The following is a 20656-nucleotide window of genomic DNA, read 5'->3' on the forward strand; positions in this document are numbered from 1 at the left end:
GGGCTCGGGGCGTGCGGGGCATGTAGCGGGCGGCGCCGCTTCCTGCCGCCGCGCTCGGCCGCAGGTAGGAGCCGGCGGAGCCCGCGCAGCGCCGAGCACCATGACGGAGATGTCCAGCTTCCTGCACGTCGGGGACATCGTGTCCCTGTACGCCGAGGGCTCCGTCAACGGCTTCATCAGCACCCTGGGGTGAGTGCCGGGCCCCCGGGCCCCGTCCCCGGCTGCCCCCCGCCAGCCCCGGCGGTGGCTCGTAAGCGTGGCGAGGCCCTGCGGCCGCCCCGGCCCCTGAGACGCGGGTGCGGAGCCGGCGCGGGCGCCCCTCGGCGGGAGCCGCCCGCCTCTCGTGCGCCGGCGAGCGGGGCGGCACGGCCCCGCGTGCCCGCACAACGCCGCGCTTGCCTGCGCGCTTGGGTGCGCTCACCTGCACGCGCGCCTCTGGAACCAGCTGTGTAAGATGCACGCCGCTGTGCCCGCACGCTTTGTGAAGAGGTGTGCGCGCAGGCAAATGCCGAACCGCAGCAAACCTGCTGGTGCGCACGCCTCCACGCACACCTCCGTACACACATGCACGGTGTGCGCCCCTGAACGGGCGGGAGCGTTTCCCGAGGCCGTTTCGGCCTTCGCCAGCCGGCTCTCTCGATGCTAGCGCTGTTTGCCCCCGCGCCGGGGTCTGGGTTCAGCCTCGACGGCCGGCTCGGCGTAGCCCCCATGTCAGATCACTGAAGGCAGGGATGGGAGAGGCCCGTGGCGGTCTAGCTGCACGGCGGCCTGCGCCGCACTGCTGTGTAGTCTTGGGTTTCTCTTCTCTAAGATCCACGCCAGGCTCATTTGCACTGGGGTGTCCACCCTTTCGCGTGGGGAAATTAGTCTGTGCTTTCACAGCCGTTGCTCTTCGTGTGTTGTCTGTGTTCCCATAGCTGTCTTCACCTTTTTCTTCGCTTCGTCCTGGTTCCACCCCAGCTCTGAGGAGGGCAGCCACAAAATCCTCCTCAGCCACACTTTCAATCGCTCCTGCGATAAAGGAGCAGAGTTATTTACTGAGAGGGCTTCTCCCCAGGCCTGTTTGCAGAACGCATCTTGTTTGGCTCATTTGCTAGTCAAATAGCTTAGCCAGCCCGGGCCATAATACTTCATACCCAGCTGAGCACAGCACCGGAAACTCCCCATCCGTTTGTGTTTGACATCCTCTCCAGCAGCAGCCAAAGAGCAGAGGGGAAAGTGAGCCATGGTCCTGGAAGGTGAATTGCTAAGAGTCTCAAGTGCAATCTCCTTTGTTAGCTGAAGTGTCCGGGTTGGGGTGGGAAAGTGGTTCCAGCTGCCAAGCAAACATCACAAGGCAGAAACATTAGACAGCAAATAGTCTATGCGGGATTGCCTCTGTCCCCGCGATGATCTGAAGCTCTCTTCTTGTGGTCGGGGGGCCTGCGTTGTTGGCATTGCTGAGGATCCTCCTGACGGACTCTGGAGCCTGAGCGAGAGCGTAGCCGGGCCCAGTGGGTTTTGCAGAGGAATCAGTGCCAGCACCCTGTGAGCCCTGGAGAAGGGTGGCTTTTGAACAGAGAAGGCTCTGCTTCCCTGAGGCTCTGTTTGGTCTGTGATTCTCAACCTTTTAGACTCGAAGCACCCCTTAGTGGATTTGAGGCGCCCCTTGATAAACTCGAGGAAAATGCCAGCGCTTCGCTTTCTGTTGCAAGCGACTCAGAAATGCCAAACCAGGCCAGAAAGTTTTTTGCTGTATGGATTCCTATTCGAAACCTCTGGGTTTATCTTGCCAGTCATGTTTGCACACCTAACACGCACTGAACAGCGGGCCAAATCACTCTGGTTGAGAATTGCAGGTCTACATGGATGCCTGTATATAACCGGGGTGGGGGGACATGGAGCTCCTTGTGCCGGGACCGTTTTGGCTCTAGGTGTGGTGGAGGTTAATGCTTAAGCTTTGCTTTCCTTTTGGTTTAAATTATTAGAGCTCCCAGGCAGTAGAGAGGCTTGCTGAGCTGCACTTAATGGGATTAATCTTCCAAAAGGAGGAGTTGCTTGAGTCCAAAACTGAACGAAATGGAGTTTTAAGCCTTGGGAAAGAATCCTGCGGTGCTTTGTAGGAGGCTGGACTTGAGTAAGGAGGTCTGCAGAGTGAGACCTGCACTGCCTGAGCGCCTTTGGCTCTGGGGGTGCCACTCCTTCCTATGGGGAGCTGTAGCATTGCCTCCTGATGGGATGGCAGGCGAGACGTTGGCCACGTTCTGCCGGGGAAACCCCATGTATAGTTTGGTGTTGAAGGAATGGGGAAGGTGCGTGAGCATGAGACAAGAACTTGGCCTGGAGGCGCCCAAGGCGACTTTGAATGACTAATGACTGTCCAGATTTTGACCCAGAATTGGACTGTGATAGAGTTCCTGTGGAGGGAGCCCCTAGGTATTTATTTCTGAATCAGTGTTACTTTGGTGTTACCATTTCTTTGTTGCTTCAGCAGAAAGGCTCCTGCCCACCCCTGCTGGAGGGGTTTGCGTTGTGAGGTCATGCAGTTCCCTGGCTTTTACTGGGAGATCTCCGATCACTGGGCTTGATCCTAGTGGCTTTGCTCAGATTGTGGAGTTCAATGCTCTTTGGATAGTCCCCATGCAGTTTTACTGACCTCAGCAAGACTAAGGTGCTACCTGGTGGCTGGAATCTAGCCTTCTAATATTTTTTTTAAAAAAAAGGATCCCATATTCTGGTCAGTATCCCCATTTTACAGTAGGAGAAACTGAGGCACACGGAAGGCAAGTGAATTGTTCAAGGCCGTGGAGTGGGTCAGTGGGACAGGCAGAAAAAGAACTGGCTCGTTCTCACCCCTGCGTGTCCGAGCGTCCCGTTTAACCACGAGACTGGAAAGCACGTAGAGGCGCAGCCTGCGGGCTGGTGGAGGCCGTGGACAATCCTGGTCAAGCGGATGGGATCCCTCCGTGCGCGCGCGGTTACACGCGCGCTTTGGTGCTCGGCTCAACAGAGGCACAGGTCAAGCCCGAGCGTTTCAAGGAGGCAAAATGACAAAGCTGGAACGTCAGCGGGAGTTAACAAAAGGCTCTCTGGAGATCTTCCCCTTCAGAGACCGAGACAGCGGCAGTGACCAAACATGTCGGAAGAATTATCCTCGGGCTAAAGAGCATTGCCAGTTCCACCCTTCTTCCACCCTAGCATTAGAGGCTTTGCATTAACTGGAGCAGGAGGAGGTGGAGTTGAATGGAGCTGCCAAACTGTATGGTGGTTTTTACGATATGGATGGATGCCCGATAGGAGTCTGCTTGCTCAAGACGGCCACAGCCTCCTCCTCCCCGTACCGTGCCTGACACCCAGCACCTTCCGCGCAGAGGGGGCGGCGGTGGCGAGCTGGCTTCGCGGACAGGCGGTCTGCTGCTGCCGACCGAAGGGAACTGGCAGTTGCCAATGGCCGGGGACGAAAGCAGCTGCAGAGGTCGCAGAGCTGCACGTTGCACACTTGGCTGAGCAACGGCTGCGGGAGGGAGCGGGCTGTGTTGGTGCGCTGGCGACCCAGCCCGCCCAGCACAGGTGGGGTTGTTGCTGCGAAGGGAGTCTTGTTGGTGTGTGCATGTGCTTGCTCATCTGTGCGTGTGGCTTCAGGGAGAGATTTCCACCGGGGCAGTCGAGCGCCTGACTCCCACGGTCGTGCAGTGCCCGCGTCCCCTCTGAGCCTTCGCAAAGCTCCCGCTCATAATGAAGTTTCATTTTACATAGCAGCGGCAACAGACCTCCGCGCGCCTCGTGAATGGTGGTCAGGGAAGCCTCCCACGCCCGTGTCCCAGGGAAGCAGCAATGCACAGTACACGTGGGCAGCACCATTTACCCGCTTGAAGCAAAGCATTAGAGCTCGATAGCAAAGTCTGCAGTGCTAAGCCTCGTGGGTCTTCTGCATGACACGGGCTAGGGTCGCATCACCAGGGGGTCGTGGCATGCTGGGGGGAGGAGGGGAATAGCCACGCCTTCAGCTGTCTCAAAATCTCCGGGAGGGAGCATCCTCCGGACCTTGCGGGTCCCAGGGTGGGTTACATGGTGCTAAGAATAACTCCCTGCAGGTACGCGCTGTGGTTTTTGTCTCGCAGAGCTTCACAAAAGTGGACGACTTTTATCAGCACTGAGTAGGGGAAACTGAGGCACAGATGCTTTTTGGAGTTGATTATGCAAATCCTTGGCAGAGGCTGGACTACAACCCAGGTCTTCTGCTTCTGCCCTCCAGCCTTACCTGCCTTTTCTGACTTGTGACTATGTCTTCTCCTAGAGACGCAACTTGGACTCCGGTGCGCTGCTTAAAGGACTGCTGCAGCGCACTCCCCCGGAGCACCCTGGGGCGCGCGGCATAGGCTGCTGAGCTCAGTGACGCCGAGAAGGGAGCTCTGAGATCGTGCAGCCGGGGGCAAGCATTGCTGGGTATGGACATGCCGGCTGCGCAATGGGGAAGGGCCCTGTGTACACACCTGAACAGGAGCCTGCTGCTTAATGCAAAATCACACCTTTGATAACCGCCTTTGTGATTGCAGGTGGATTTAAGGGGTGGGACTGCTGGGCAAAGGATAACTTGATAGCCCTGGGTCAGAGAGAGCTTGCCTCCAAGCTGTTTGAAAGTGCTGTTCCTTCCTCCTTCGTCCTGCTCTGAGCACGCAGGGCTGTGGGCCCGATTCCCTGCCCCTTTCTCTAATCTGACAGGGTTGTAGGGGGAGTGGTGGGGGCTTCTGGGGGCAATAGGGGAGCCAGCGTGGAGCTGGGGACTGGTAAAGGGATGGAAGGATTCTTGCTTTTGCACTGCTGGTTTGATGCCAACCTAGGCTGTGAATGACCAGGAGCTTAACTGCTGCCGGTGTTCGTACCGGGGCCTGTGGGGAGGAGCTGGCTTCGGTTACAGGTATCAGAGTTGTCGGCTGCTGCTAAAGTGGTCCTCGTGGGTGGCCTCTGCAGCGGGCCGGAGGCTGACTAGCCTGTTAGACCGACCTGTCCAGGACAGGAGGCCTGTTCACGGATGGGGGGGAAGCTCTCTCTTGTCCGCTGTCCAGTACAGACGTTCCAGCTCAGGATTGTACATCTGGCCTCTTTCACGAGCATCGAGCTTGCGTAATTTGTTTTTTAAGGTCTCCTGAAGGATTGAGCTAGCTCTGCTCAGGTCACAGCTGAAACGGCGCGATCGGAAACAGACCCCAGCGCTCCGTGCTTCCCCGCCACTGGAAAGGCTTCAGGAAGTAATATCGAGCTCATGGGATGTTGCAAGTTCGTGCTTCTAAGACAGCTGCCAGGATCCTCTTCCAACACATGTGCAAGCTTTGCCATGGGGATATGCCCTGCGTGACTAGCCCTGGCTTGCTCACAGGCTCACTAAAGGTGCTCAGAGAAATTGGCTGTTTGTGGGGTAGCTAGGTCATTTAAACTAGAGCCCAGTGCAAGAGCCTAGCTCCTAGGCCATCTCGGCTGCATTCATGGGTCTGCTCTCTCTGCTTTCTAATGCTTGCTCCCAGGAGCTCAGAGTGGAGTCCAGGCTTCCAAACTCTTCCCCAGACCTCTTCGAGGCTGCAGCAAATCTCTGGAGGTAGCTGATGAACCTACAGCTTCCCAAGGCATCAAGATCATCTGTCTAAATGGATCCTAAAGATTCAAAGCATTCCCTTCAGAGCCAGCCGAACTGTAGCTATAGCCCTTTAATGTTGACTGCTGGCTGACTGGATCCCCTTCTATCCTGAAACCTCCTGCTTCCTCTCAACTTCTGGCCACTAAGGGCAGTCCCATGGAAATCATCAGAATTACTCGCATCTGAAACTGAGCCAGACGCTGATGCACTTGCCTAGGCTCAAAGCAGTAGATTCAGACCCTAAGCCTATCACCCGGGACACTCGTGGGTTGTTTTAGATAAAGGCATCAAAACCGCTCTCGCTTACCTTTTGTCTTTCGCCACATGCTTAAACATGGAGGGGCTGGTTCTTGTTCACAGTTGCAGCATGCTCTGTGCAGCTTCAGGATGGAAAGGTCTCCACCAGTGGGTCTCAACCAGGATGCCTTGACATCCTTTCTGGGGTGCTGTGGGGGGCCACGCAGTGTTAGCACCATTAGGCACGCAAACACGAGCCACAAGATAAACCCAGAGATTTCAGCTAGGAATCCATGGTGTTAAAAACATTCTGCCCTGCTTTGGTCATTTTGAGTTCTTTGCAACACAAAAACGGTTCTGTTATTTTTCTGCAGTCAGAAAACGAATGAAAACTAGGAGCTGGCATTTTCCAAGGGATGCCTTGAGTGTAAGAAGGTCGAGTACCGGTGGCCTACACAGTTCCCTAAAGCATGTACATGCCCAAACTCGGTGCAAGCAACGTTCCATAAGCACGCTGGGTGCATCTACACATAATGCTTTAATGCGCATTAGCCTAAGTGCCTACACATGTGTGCCCTTAATGTGCATTAAACATGGTGAATTTAGACACAAATAGTTGAAGCGCATTAACACGCACATAGATGCATTAAAACACATTAACGCTCTGTGTGGACTGCATGGATTAAAGTTAGTCCACACACACAGCATTAATGCCTGCACTTGTAGCATCAGCCTAAACCCGCTTAATGCGCATAAAGCTAACGTGCATGAAATTTAGGTGCAGTTAAATGCACATGTAGGCCCACCCACTGTTGCCATTGCTTTGGTGTTTGTAGCCCCCCACACTCAGTAGTTTCCCTTATTTAAAAATATTCTGCCACCAGCCCTGGAACTGACTTGCTGTCATTTGCAAGGCTTCTAATAATCAGTTTTATCCTTGAAAATAATGGAAGTCACCTGCCCCCAGACTGGCCATCTCGTCTCCTCTTCAAAACTGCTACTAGCTGCAAAACTGGCCTGGTCTCATCAATTCTACGAGCAGGTCTTTGAGAGCTGCTTTCCCTTCACCATCTCAGGCACCAGTATTGTGCAACACCGTTGCCTTGCAAAGCAGTGAGCGGGGCGGAAAGATGCGAGGCGCTCACGTGGTTTGTGCACTTATTTGATGGTTGATGCCGTTTATGGAATTGGCAAAAAGTTGGGACTGACATCACGTTATGCAGTTAAGTGAATTATGAGTGAAGTGCACTGTAATAAAGACCTGTAGCCATTGTCTTGGCCCTTGTTGGTGCCCCCCCCGCCACTAATCTTACAGGGTTCATTTTGTCCTATCAGATCCAAGCTGCTGTTGTAGCAAGGGCAGCTCTAGCGGTGAGCTTTCTTGTAGCGCTGAGACACCTAACGCCAGGTATTAGTTGAATCGTGTCTGTACCTCGGCAGCATGACACATGACTCACGTCAGTAGTGACAGAAGCCTTTGTTTTCTGTTCTCTTATTCAGGAACAGTATTGCGGTGTATCAGTTTAATAAAAACAAAACTGCGTTCCTGCGGAGTACTAATCCCAGGCTTAAAGGATCTGAAACCACTTTCTGTTCATTAACCAATGGAGGCTCCCAATGCAGCTGGGGTCAGTGCTTTTAATCCCACATTATGGATTGGTAAATCCAGGCACTCGGAGGATAAAGCCAAACTTCCAGCTTGGCTGGAGTCAGTGGGCGTGGTTCTTGGCACCTCTGTGAAATCGTGCTAGTTTTATCCAAGCACTTAAAGCTTAATCTTACAAAGTCAGGTTTTCAAGGGAGTTTGGGCTCTTAAAGGCACCGGGTATCTGGTAGGTTTTTCAAAAAGTGCTGACCAGACACCTAATTCCCCATAAGAGTCAGGTGTCCAACTTACACAAGCAACAAATATCCCTGTGTGCCAATCGATGCCTAAATCCCTTTGTAAATGATGTACTGGTGCAGGACTAAGCCTCTAAGAGCACCCCAGCTCCTTCTGAAAGTCAGTGGGGACAGGTCCCCTTGGCTCTTCAAAACTGCAGCTCCACAACTGAAAGCTTTGCCTCGAGCCCTGCACGGCCGGCCGGCCAGTACCAAAGCTCGTGTGCCCGCAGCGTGTGCAGAGTGGGGGGACAAGGCTGCGGGAAACTTTCCTGCATCTGCCTGATGGGCATGGATATCCACAGGACCAGGGTGCTTTCTGCTAGCTGAGCATGGGTCCCTGCCATGTCTGCACATAGCTCCAGCTTCTCCCCTTCGAGACGCGGGTTCTTCCTTGCCCCGCTCCCCGGGGTTGCCACACAGCTCTTTGGGAAGGGGCAACGGAGACTTCTCCCCTTTTGCGGCCCGGATTAGTTCGCTCTGTTGTGACTCGGGCCCATCCCCTGCTGCCGTGGGTGGGCGTCCTGTTTGCAGCAGGGGTGCCATGCAGGGCTTCCTGCACGCGCGTGGGCAGCGGGGAGGGGCAGTGCATGGCACCCTCCCTCCTGTGCTATCGCTTGGCCTTTTCTCCCTGCGCTACAGATGGGGAATGGGAAGCAGGGGCTGTAATTAGCAGCTTCAGAGGAAATATGTACACATGGAGAGTCTGGGCTGCAGATAAGGGAAGTGAACCCCCCTTCCTCCCTCCCAGCTGCTATTGCCATGCACACACAACTCTGCCTGTGGTCTAATTGCTCCCTTTTGAGTTAAGTCAGTGGTTGAACTACCCACCCCCTTTTAGTAATAATAAAAAAGACTTTGGCATGGGGCATCGCTCTTCTCTTATGCTCTGCAAAAACCAGTTCCCCTCTCTGCTAGGTTTCTTTCTGCCTCCCTCTCTTGCCGTCCCGCCTCTGCCTCCCACCGCCCCCCTGTGCCACGTTCCTGTGGTGCCCGTGCGGGCTCGAGGGACACAAGCTTGCATCTAGCAGCCCAGCAGCGGTGCTGGACACGGCCCGGGCTGTGACAAAGCCCCTCTGTTCCCCAGCCCACGGCAGGCCCTCAGCATTGTTGAAAATCATGAGTCAGGCTCCCTGGCATCAGATTTAAGCAAACAATGTGTTGCCTTGTCATTTTTAGTGCCTTCTTTGGGGGAATTTCCCTTGTTTGCTGAGCCTCGAAGCATCGCGTTTGTCTCCTTTTGCGGCCCCAGTCCCAAAATGCTCGTACGGTTGTGATTTGGGATTAACCCCTACTGCCACCCAACGCAGCGTCCCCACGGCTCGCCAGCCCGCAGGCGTGCCGAGGCTCTTGTGTGAATCCCAGGAGGCCGGGAGCAGGGACTTTAAGACAAACACCCAATGTCACCAGCCTTGCAACAGGAAGGTGAGAGTTTCACAGCTAGTTATGACTCCCTAGCATAGCGTAGCATCGGTTAACAGACACTAATCCCTTCCTGTTTGCAGGGTCTGATCTACATCTTAGTCCAGCTGTTAGAAGGGGTTGGGAGTTTCCATTGGTTTCAGTGGGCTTTGGATGAGGTCCCCATGCCTGGATTTCCTGTCTCCTGGCCCCCTGCGACACAGACCACTGCTGGGTGCTGGCTCTGATCGGTTGGACAGGGCTAGATGTGATTTAACAGTCCCAAACAAATGAGACTGCTGGAAAGTCTTGCTCTTGTAGCCTACGAGACAGCTTGGTGGGAATGGGGAGGGAGCCAGACAGAAGCCATATAATTTGTGAGACTTCATTATTGCCACGTTGCGTTACAGTGGGGTCCCCAGGCCCCCGGGTGCTGTAAATTGCAGGTGGTTTCTGTCCCGAAGAGCTTTTGTTGCATCAGTTGAAAACAGCTTTAGAAACCGGCCAGAAGAACTAAGCCACAGTCTGCTGCCTCGCAGCTCCTGGCCATTTCAGAGCAAGCCTGCTGGGGCCCGAGCTCTGGGGAGCAGGCTGGCAGGGCGAGCCGTGGATGGGACCATTTCAGCTGCAGTCGTGGGAGCCATTTTTGTCTGCTTTAGACCCATGACATGACAGTCCGTTGTCGAAAGAAGCTGTCACCCTACAGGCTTGGCCATGCAGAAGTGATGCTGCAGCTGTGATGGTCTGGACCTGTCATCCCAGGGGTCATCGTGCCACTTTACAGCCACGTGGCATGGTGGTGCGATTGAGGCACAGGTCTGACGCTCAGGAAGTCTGGGCTTTTCTCCTCGCTCCATAGCAAATGGTGCATCATGTGGCATGAGTTGTTTTACCTCCCTGTGCTGCCCCTACCTCCCCCCTGCCCCGTGATCCTGTGATGGGCATTCACGCACCGGATGCTCTCCCATCCCTTGGATTCTGCGCTTAGTGCAGGCCTGTGTACGTGCAAATGCGTCTCCGCATGCTCAATTCAGCCCCCGCTGCCCTCGGCAGGTGAAGACAAGCCTCTCACTTCCTAACCCCGGGTGGAGGGGTGGTGACTAGTCATCTGGATTCCCTCAGCCCATCTCCTCGGCAGAGTGAGATGAGGAGGAAGCAAGCCAAAGTGGCAAAGCAGGTACGGCCAGCCTCTCTGGAGGAGCTTGTTTCCCAGCTACACCCACTGCCCCCCATGGGGCCGCAGGGCCAGGGCCATCTCCAACACCTGCCAGGCCTCTGCTCAGATAGGTCGTGGCGTGCAGAGCAGCTGCTGGCTTCCCCGAAGATGGGGGGGTTGCAAAGTGGAGCGCGGCTGTGGTTTGAAAAGACCACGTCCATCCACAGCCTCGGTTCCTTGGAACAAAGCCCGCGTGTGTTTGGGATCTGTCTGATGTCCCCCCAGCCCCTTGCCCAAGAGCAGTTGCATCGAGGAAGGGGGTTTTGGCAAAGCCGAAGGAGCTGCGTTGCGCAGTTCGAGAGCGCTTCTCCAGTCGTCTGGAAGCAGTGCACTAACTTTCAAATACTGCAGCAGCTTGGTCCCAACAGTCCAGGGAATGGGCTGTGCTGTGTTGAACCCCATGGGCGCGTCTCATGCGTGTTGTTTTTTCTTTCTGTCGGTGCTGCTCCTTGGTTTCTGCTGAGATTGGCAGCCGAAGCACTGGGATAGAGCCAGGGATCCTACGGTCACATCTGGAGGTGTAACAGCTGGTTCCTTTGCCTAGCCCGGAACGACGCCATTGTCAAGAGAGGATTCCCCTTGCATCGCCCCTTCAGCTGGATCCATAGCATCCCGGTGTCTGGATAGGGACACGAGATGCTATGGAGTGGGAATATGTCTATGGGACTACGCTCATGACCAGGCATCCTGGTTTTCTCTGATTTAAAAAAAAAAAAATCCCCAGTTTTCAAATTTAAAAAAGTAACCCAAAATCCACATTTTTCCGTGATTAAAATGAAACACCTCTCTCTCTTTCATATATATATATATATATATATATATATGGCATTTCATTTTAATCACGGAAAAATGTGGAGTTTGGGTTCCTTCTTTTGATCTGAAAATGGGGGGGTTATCAGAGAAGACCAGGATCCCTGCTCATGACGGAGCTTTGCTTTGCTATCTGCAGCCATCCTCCAAGGGCGCTGTGGGCCAGTCACTTTGGCAGGCCTGCCACCCGTTAGCCACATACCCTCCCTGAGTGCCACTCTGATCCCCTTCTCCTGCCCGATATGCTGTTCTGCTTTTTGCTACCTGCCCTGTGCTCCCTGCACGGTCTCTTGCTCTGCTTTATGCTCCCTGTCCAATCTGCTGCTATGCTGTCTGTCCCCTCCTTTGTTTGCCACGTGCATGCCAAGCACAGAGGCTGCCCATGCCACTTGTGCTGCAGGCTGGCCATCCCCATCCTAGGGGACCGAAAGATGGGCGAGCGCTGGAATATGTGGGCAGCTCAGAATGGTGCATGGTGAAGACCACGAGGGTTTTCCTGGGTGAAGGGTCCTGCTAGATGCTGGTTGAGTCGGGACCCAGATGTAGGTCTCGTGTGGGGCCAGCGCTGTACAGAACAGAGGAAGTCGCGCTGTGCATCCGGCATCGCGTGGTATCCCCTCTGCTTAGACTCGCACCGTGAGGCAGCGGAGCGGCTGGCTTGGTCGTTCTGAGGTTTGTGGTGAGGCTGCCGAGCTCAGCCGAGTCGCTGTTGCTGAGACGTTGTCCCTGTGCTTGTTTCCAGATTGGTTGATGACCGCTGCGTGGTGGAGCCAGCGGCCGGCGACCTGGAGAATCCGCCCAAGAAGTTCCGAGGTAAGAGGCCGTAGGGCAGGGTCCCAGCAGTCGTGCTCCACTGGACGTGGTCCCATGCATCGCTCTTTTCTCCCCCAGCGCTGGGACGTCTCCAGTGGGGCGAGGAGCTATTGCAAGCTCCTGTTCTAACATCGGGCCAGAGGTTCATGTTGCAGCTCTGCGCCACTCCTTGGCGCTATAGGTGCCGTTATTGTCAGCCCCAGCAGAACTTTGTAGGGCCTGTGAATCTGCCTGCGTCCTCTGTCCTTTGCAAAGCGGCACAGGAGAATTTGCACTGATACGCAACGTGGTGGATATCAGGCAGGCATCTTCTAGCAGGAATCAGTCCTTCCCTCTTACCGCCTTTCCTTGCTTGATTCCTCCAGCAGTCTCTGGCTCTGACTGTCGCAGTGGCTGGGCTGTTCTCTGCACACACTGGAGCGTGTACACTGCTCTTCAGGTCTGGCTGGGTCTGGAGGGTGGTTTTATTATGTGAATTGCAAGAGCTGCGCCTGAGACAAGGGTCCTGTTGTTGGGGTGTTATTGTTAGTAAGGTGCGTTAAAATAGTGCCTCGCTGGCCACGATCAGTGCTATAAACGCACAGGGTAGTTGACCATCCTCGCCAAGATTTCAATAGCCAGGCCAGACACAGGAGCGATTATTCACCCTGGTCTGTAGTGGGGGGAAGGCGGAGGGACTGAGTGATTTGCCCAGGGTTACGCCGTAGGCATGTGGTAGTGCCACGAGCTGAGCCCACCTCTTCCGAATCTCAGTCCAGTGCGTTGACCACAAATCTTGGCAGGTTGGCCTGGTTCCCTGAACCACGGTCCTGGCTGCCCCAGCGTTCACGTATGTCACGCTGGCTGCCGGTGGAGAGGAAGCTGCTGGGGAGGCAGAGGGATGGATGGACGGACGGAGGGGCAGATGCCGACCTGCATTTATTCCATGGTGAGCTGTTGGCCCGGGGCAGCACTCGTGCCTGCTGGGTCAGGCTGCAGCTCTCAGGGAGGGATTAACCAGCCCTTTGAAGAGGCAGGCAGCTTTTAGGGAGACACATTAAATCCCCGTCTATTCTCGGCTGTCACGTTCCAGCCACCCCGCCCCACCCCGCCCCGGTTGGAGGCTCAGTTATTCTTTCCCATTTCCAGCGAGAGGCAGCCGCTGTTGAGTTTCCCTTGTGAGCTGGCTGCCTCGCGACCTGGTCCAAATGGAAAAGGTGATGAGTCAGTGGAGGGGCAGGGCGGCTCCTGGCTCCTGGAAGTGGCTTGGCAAAGCCAGGACAGGCAGGCAGGACGACCAGAGCATTCCTCCCTCTTTCCTAACCCCTGGCATTTCTGAGCCCCTGGGTGTCCCAGCCAGCAAGACGCCAAACGGTCGCAGCTCCCGGCACCTCTCAGGACTGATGCTTGGGCCTTTGTTCAAGTGTTGGGTCCCTCGTCCTGGTTCTTCCAGTCCCTGACAAGGATCCTTGTATCCGCCTTCTTCTGTTGGAGCCCTGCTGCTTGCTCCATTGCAACGTGAGCTGGGAATACCAGCTCCTGTTCCTTCCTCATACCGAGGCCTCCATGTGCTTCAGGCGCAGCCACGTTGCCCTGGGGAAAGTCCCCTGTTCTGGACTATAGGTGTCACAGGTTGTGGGGAAACAGGCACCTATTACTGGCATCGTGGGAGCAGGTGGGAGCCCCAGTCATGGGCCAGGACCCCGTTGTGGCGCATGCTGTACAAACAGGGAACAAAAAGGACAGTCCCAGCCCCAAAGAGCTTCCAGCCAAAGAAGGCAAGACGCAACAGGTGGGTCCGGGCAAGGGGATACGGCACCGTGGGAGAACGTGTCAGGATGTAAAGCCTCTGAGTTTCATGGCAAAGGAGAAGCGTTTGAAGGATGGGCAAGTGGCCTTGCTAGCAGATCTGGTCCTGTTGGTGGATGTGCCTACAGCACCTGGGACCACGGGGCCGTGACCTGGTGTGCATATTTAAGAGTTAACCTGATATTTTTTTACTTTGTCCGTGTCTGGGTACAGTTACGCACACGATGCTCGTTCGTGCTGTTTCCCGCGTTTTGACTCGGCACCAAAGTTCATGGTCGCACATGAAGAAACTGTGTCGGAGGACCTCGTAGCCTCCGAGCTTAGCATGGGAGCTTTTTTGACCTTCATCACGGCCTCATAATTTGTTGCAATGGGATGCCTATACATCTCGTTTAGAGATGGAGCTTCCCAGCTTTGTGTCTCTGCTTTGTAACATGTCTCATGACACTGATCTCCGTGAGAGGTGCAGCGCTCATCCGGGGACTCCTGTTCCCTTCTGGGCTTCTGCATTGCCATCCTGGGGTGGAACGTATTCGACTTGGACAGCAAAAGCCAGCAAGCTCTGTGTAGCTCCAGCCTGCACCTGTGATGCCGATGGGTCTTTGGCTTGGATGGGAGCAGCCTAAGGTAAAGAGGGGGAAACCTATGCTAGCAATAAGATGCTCATCTTGATTCCTTGCCCACATAGCCAGTAAAATCTCTCTCCCTGGGGATGGGCCTGAAGGGGAATCATACATACAAACTCCTGCAGAATTTAGGGAGCCTTATGTCAGGTCTGTGTGAGACTCGGGGCCTCGTTATAGCAGCCAGAAAAGCAGGCGCGTGTCACCGGGTGGGTGGTGCAGCAGTGGCCTTGGCGCTCTGCTACTCTCTTGCAGCTCTTTGGCAGGGGTAGAGAGAGGCTCGAGGTTAACTTGCATCCTCTTCTGGGTTGAGGCACCAGGTGCAAGGTGGAGCAGACGCTGGCCTCCTCTGGGCTCCTGGCAGGCAGCGGGTAGCCGGAGGGCAGAGCATCCTGGCCACAGCCCCGCTCCAGGCCTTGTGCTGGGGCCAGCGGCAAGGCCATGGCAGAGCCCCGCAGCTGGCTGGACAGGACGTTTATGTGAGACAAGGAGAGGAGAGTCTCCGAGACCTTTTCCTACCCCCTTTAAGTGGTGCCAGTGAGGCATAAAGGCAATTAGGTGGAAGGAGAGTCAGGCTTAGGGGTTTAAAATACCTTGGGAGTCTTCCGTCCAGCTGCCTCAAGGCTAGAAACACCCAGTTCAGCTGTGTAGTGCCTGGGCTTGGCGGGGGCTGCCGATCTCTGAAAGACGCCTGGCAGCTCCTGCTCCCTTGCTTTTCTTGTGATCCCTCCCAGGCATTTCTGAGGCCCACGTTCAGGCATGTCAGGGAAAAGCAAACGCAGCGATTAAACCCTCCACCGCACCGGGGCTTTCTGTGCCCGGCTTGCCTCTGCCTTCCTCTCGGTGGGTTTCTGTGCGCACGTGTAGAGAGCAGACAGCTTCGCTGCTGTGTGGGAGCAGGAGGGACTGATCCTGCCAGCTGCTGAGTGCCTCTTGCCAGGTGCGGGGCACAGGGGGCTTCCCAGGGGGACTTTGATCCTAATGGATTAACATGCCAAGACGAGTCTGCTTCCTGCTCAGGGAGTTTCCCTGCAAAGTCCTTTGTTTTCCTGGTGTTTGAATTTGGTTCAGTTTAGCCCCTGTCCTGACCTACTCTGGAGCACACGCTTGCTGAGCTGGGCTTGCTGTAATCAGCTTTTGCTGCCAGTCCTGGCTGCTGTCGTCCCCCTGCTTTACCCGCCACAGGTTTGGGTGGTATAAAATCATAGAAAATGTGGGTTGAAGGGACTTCAGGAGGTCACATCTAGTGCAACCGCCTGGTCCAAGCAGGACCAGCCCCAGGTAGATCATCCCAGCCAAGGCTTTGTTTAGCCGGGTCTTAAAAACCTGCAAGGATGGAGATCCCACCACCTCTCTAGGTAGCCTGTTCCAATGCTTCACCACCCTCCTCATGAGAGTTTTTCCCAATATCCAACCTCAATTTCCCTTGCTGCCACTTGAGCCCATTGCTCCTTGTTCTGTCATCTGCCACCACTGAGGACAGTCCAGCTCCCTCCTCTTTGCAACCCCTCTTCAGAGAATTGAAGGCTGCTATTAAATCCTTCCTCAGTCTTCTCTTTGCCAGAATAAATAAACCCAGCCTCTCCTCGTAAGTCCTGTGCCTTATGTCTTATGTTATAGGTTAGGTCTTGTGTCAGGGTTGATGGTAGTGTTACAAAGAGGTTAGATTAAGGATTGTATGGGATGGTTTGGGTAGGGATGATCCTGCCTCAGGCCGGGGGTTGGACTAGCTGGTCTCTGGGGGTCCCTCCCAGCCCTATGTCTCTCTCCTTCTGTGATCGCAGAGGAGGGCAGTGGCCAAGATAATACATACGATAAATTATGGGAGCCGTGACCAAAGGTCGATGGGTGCTACAAAGCTCCGGCACCAACCTTGGAGGCTTTTGTTTCTGCTATGGGGTTTTGCAACGTGCAGCCGTGAAATGTGGTTGAGTCAGAACGAGGGAAACTGGGAGAGAACGAAAGGAAAGCCCTGATGAGACGGTAAGGCGCATCCAATTGTGTGCTGGGTCACAGTCAGCACTGTCGCGCACAGTGGCCTCTGCTCCCGTGGGCAGCAAGCTCGCAACTCCTGCAAGGCCCGCCGTGACTTTTCCATCCATCACCCTCTTAAGGGGCAGAGTCATTGGGTCCTGGGCCTGGGAGTCAGAACTTGGGTAGGAAACCTGGGTCTGTGCTTCAGGACAAGCTGCTAAATTACTCCGTGCCTCAGTTTCCCAAAGGTGGTGAGCGGCCGTGCTCTGTGCTAGGTTTCAGCTCTCCTAAGGCTGGGGCATGGTTAGATCCAGGGCTTTGATGTGGAGCCATCTCTTGGCAGCCAGACGTCTTCAGCAAGGTCCTTTTTGCAGCATAATTCGTGGCAGGATCAAAGCACTATGCGATCGTTGGATAACAGATACGTTTCTGTGATCCTTTTATAATTGTGCTATTGCAGGGGTAGGCGTGAAAGCGGTAAAGCACCCCAGGTCCCAGTGGAGGGAAGCAGACTGTCCTCTGAGTTCCTGGCGTGTCTCCCCCGCCCCACCCCTCCGCAGGGCCCGGACCCGGTCCAAAGTCTATCAGCCGCCGCAAAGGTGGGTCTGGCACCCCCTTTCTATTGGCACGGCATCACAAGAGCCCCTTAGCACCAGCTCTGCCATGAGCAAATAGACCTGTGGAGTGAAACCTGAAACCTGGCCCCCCTCCAACAGCCCCGGGACGGTGAGAACTGCTCCCGCAGCCTTGTTTGTTCGTCACTCCCAGGTAAAGACATACCTCTTTGCCAGCACCTCGGGCCGGGAGCCAAGGAGCGAAATGATTTTCTTTTTGCGTCTCAAGTTTCTGGGCTGCTCTTTCAGGAGTGACCCAGGCTCCCAGGGCCTGATACTTCTTCCTCCCCAGCCTCTGCCCCCACATCTTCCAAGCCTCCATGGTGCCAACAGCCTCATGTTTTCCATGAGCTTGCCCCTGTTTCTCAATTCAGAGGTCCTAAAGTAGCGCACCTGGATTGCGACACCATGAAGCCCTTCCCCAAAAAAACAGGTGGGACCTGGAAGAGGGGGAGCGAGAAGTTTGGCCATGAGTAGAAATACCATGTGTTTGGGGAGCTGGGGTCCAGACCGGGGCGCTTGCTCCCGAAGCAGGTCTCCCCAGTGAGCTGAGACATCGCCCCATCACTGCTAGCACCAGTAGTAAGTCTGTTATCCTCTCTGTGAGTATTGATAGGGGGTTGCAGCTGCATGGATTGATTACAAGGGGGAAGGAGCGAGGCGCTCGCAATATCTCTGGGACCCAGGGTGCAGCCAGCCACTGCAAAGTCCGAAGCCGTTGCACTCTGACTTTCTCAGACTGGGTGCTTTCCACGCAGACTTCTGTCATGCAAGATTTCCTCGTGAAGCCCGCAGCTTGCTGCTGCTGCTGCTTCCTCCTAGTGTGGTTCAATTGATCTTCAGCACTGTTGTTTTTCTAGTCCATATCCTGTTTCCCTTGTAGTTCATTATGAAAGCAGCAGAGGTGAAGAAACCAGCTGTTCTGACCAGCTCTTGGGCAGTACTTGTTAATATACTGGGGGTTGCACTTGAAATACTTCAGGCCTGAGCTCGCGCCCCAGGTTTGCAGGCTCAGCGTTGGTGGCTGCGGACAGACAGGCGCTCATGTGCGCAGACTGCCTGCACCAGGACAGTGGCTGCAAATGTTGCAGAGCTGCCTGGTGATTTCTGACAGGGATAAAAACACCTGAAGCAGGGGCTATGTGGGGCAGATGCGAAGGCAGCGCCCATACCCTCACCTTGAGTAAGTTGGCAGCCTCCCGAGTGGAAGGCCTGCCCCTTGGCCCCGGTGCCCTAACCCTTGGCATCTCAGGGATTGTCCCAGGAGTGATCCTGACATAGGATGCATCTCTGCAGGGTTGTTGCTGCACCCCACACTGACAGAAATCAGGGGACGTACCAGACATGCCGTGTTGGTGACCTAGGCTAACCTTTGGCTGCTTCTCCTCCTAGACTGCCTTTTCAAAGTATGTCCCATGAACCGCTACTCCGCCCAGAAGCAGTACTGGAAAGCCAAGCAGACCAAGCAAGACAAGGATAAGATCGCCGATGTCGTGCTGCTTCAGAAACTCCAGGTGAGCAGCGTTCCCCCGGGCGCTCTGGCCGCTGACAGTCCTCGTGGCATCGTGGAGTAACTGGCTGAGGACTTGCCAGCCTGTCACCCCACAAACGCGGACACATCTTTTGCCTTTCCCTGGGGCATTCTTGGAAAGCTGGGCCCTTTTTTGGTGATGTTTGTGTAACGATTTGCCCCGCCAGGGACCATCGTGGCCCTCTTTTCCCATGAACGAGAGGAACCATTCCATTATCTGGTAGCAGCAGCAGGCTTTTATCGATATAATCTTCTAAGATATCGTAACCCAGTAAATGGGGATAGTGATAGCGGCCTCCTTTGCAGACCACTATGAGATCTGCAGACAAACAGAACCATTGCTATTGTTGTTACTGTTATATGGACAGACTACCACGGGGGTCTACCACAAAGCATGTTGCACCAGTGAGTTGGAATTGCATGGGGCGCTCGTCCTCCACCCCTTTGTTTGCTTCTCTGCCCTTGGCAGTCGGATAAATTATCCTTGGATTTCACTGCTGTCTCCTTGCCTCTCCTTTGCTTTTGTTCCAGGCTGGCGTCTCCGTCCTTGGGAGAAAGGGGAATCCCTTAGATCTGTGGCACTGATGTTTTAGATCTGCTCTTGAGCAGGGAGTGGGAAATACATCGCGGAGCAGGGATCTGATGATAGGTTTATTGCTTCCACTGTGGGTAGAAATGCATTGGGCTAGCCCTGACATTGCCATCAACTTGAACAGATCCAGAGGCTTTGGGGGGGTTACACCCACTAGCATCCAGGGATGAATTTGGCCTGAAAGCTTTCATTTTCCTGTGCCCTGGTAGGATATCTGTGTTCTGGGCCATCACAGGGCCATGCATATGTGCTAATAATGTACGATGACATTTAACGTAAAAGTTTACAGCACGACAAGCTGCTGTGCATGTGCAGGAGGGAGCCTCTGTATGTGTGTGTGCATGTGTCTATTAGCACAAGTGTGTGTATGACAGGCTTGTATTTATTGTTAGCGTATTTGGAAAAATGCAAAATGGCCACACCACTGAGTGACCGTGGGGAAAACGGATGTGATCAGGGGGGCAGGATGGTATGGCAGGGTGCTTCTTATGAAATCTGGCCAGATGCAATGATCTGTGAATGGAAACCTGTTGAAGACACCCGCTACTTAAGAAGCCCAGTCACTGTATCACGTTGGGCTGCAATCTTCCCGGATGACGCAAGGTAAAGTGTCACGTGGAAGGGAGACCTCCATCAAAGGGAAGCTGAAGGAGGCAGCAGTCCTAGCTGATTCAGTACCGCCGGGCTTCTTTCTGAGTCAGTGCTGCACTGGTAGGGAGATGCTCGCCTTTGAGGGGATCCTTTTTGCAGGGCTGCCATTTGGAGTCCTCACCAGAGAGCACCACGAAGAATTGCATTTGAGCCCATTACCATTTCCCCTTGAGATGCTGTTTTCCATTTCCTGCACCCAGCTATTGTGTGGGGCTGCTCCATGCTGATAAAAACAGCTTCCTTCCCACTGCAGTGGTGTGTGATAGAGAGCTCAGACAGCGGTAGCTCTGCAGGGCATTGGAGACACCTGCCTTTTGGGATCCTTGTGAGTGGAGCTATCTAATGCCCATCGCTTCTCTGGGCCTCAAGAAGGGGCAAAAACACCTCTCGACTGAACAGGAGCAGAATGGGATAATGTAATGGTAAATCCAGATTCCTGCTTGGCTTGTAAGAAGGAACAACCCATTTCTTGGAGCAGAGATGGGCTGAGCTAGTGGGAGAAGACCGTAGCGGACAGCAGTGCCTGTGAAAACAGAAATGCTGTGAGAAATAAAGCAGGCCCAGCACCGGGAGCTAGGCAGCTTGGGAAAAACTGTGAATAGGACCCAATCCAAAACCCATGCAAGTCAAACATCACCCTCGACTCTAATGAATTTGGACAAGGCCCCTATTAAACGTTGCATAATTGTCAGAAACAACTGGCATGTTTTAAAGGATGAGTCATGAATTTTGAGTTTGGGCAGGATCGTTCGATCATCTCTCTTGTCCTCGTGTCTGACATGAGACAGAACGTGTCACCCGGTACTTGCTTATAACTTGGGGCTGATTACGGCTCGGCATCCAGAAAGGCTTCTAGTCTTGTTGTGAAGGCAGGAAGACATGATATCAAGTCCGTGCCGTACACGGCTGCATAC

At 54.5% G+C, this 20656-nt stretch overlaps 1 protein-coding gene across 1 annotated transcript in view; it reads left to right on the forward strand.

Moving 5' to 3' along the window:
- Positions 1 to 22: 22 nt before the first annotated feature.
- The window catches only part of ITPR3 (inositol 1,4,5-trisphosphate receptor type 3), a 66505-nt gene continuing 45871 nt past the window's right edge, over positions 23 to 20656 (forward strand). Inside the window, exons 1-3 of the mRNA XM_019546707.1 lie at positions 23 to 189; positions 11899 to 11969; positions 18361 to 18482. Coding sequence (XP_019402252.1) covers positions 101 to 189; positions 11899 to 11969; positions 18361 to 18482 — 282 coding nt within the window. The 5' untranslated portion in view covers positions 23 to 100. The remainder of the gene's footprint in view (positions 190 to 11898; positions 11970 to 18360; positions 18483 to 20656) is intronic.

The sequence above is a fragment of the Crocodylus porosus genome, unplaced genomic scaffold, assembly GCF_001723895.1.
Source record: "Crocodylus porosus isolate Cpor-Errol unplaced genomic scaffold, CroPor_comp1, whole genome shotgun sequence".
NCBI classification, from domain to species: Eukaryota; Metazoa; Chordata; order Crocodylia; family Crocodylidae; genus Crocodylus; species Crocodylus porosus.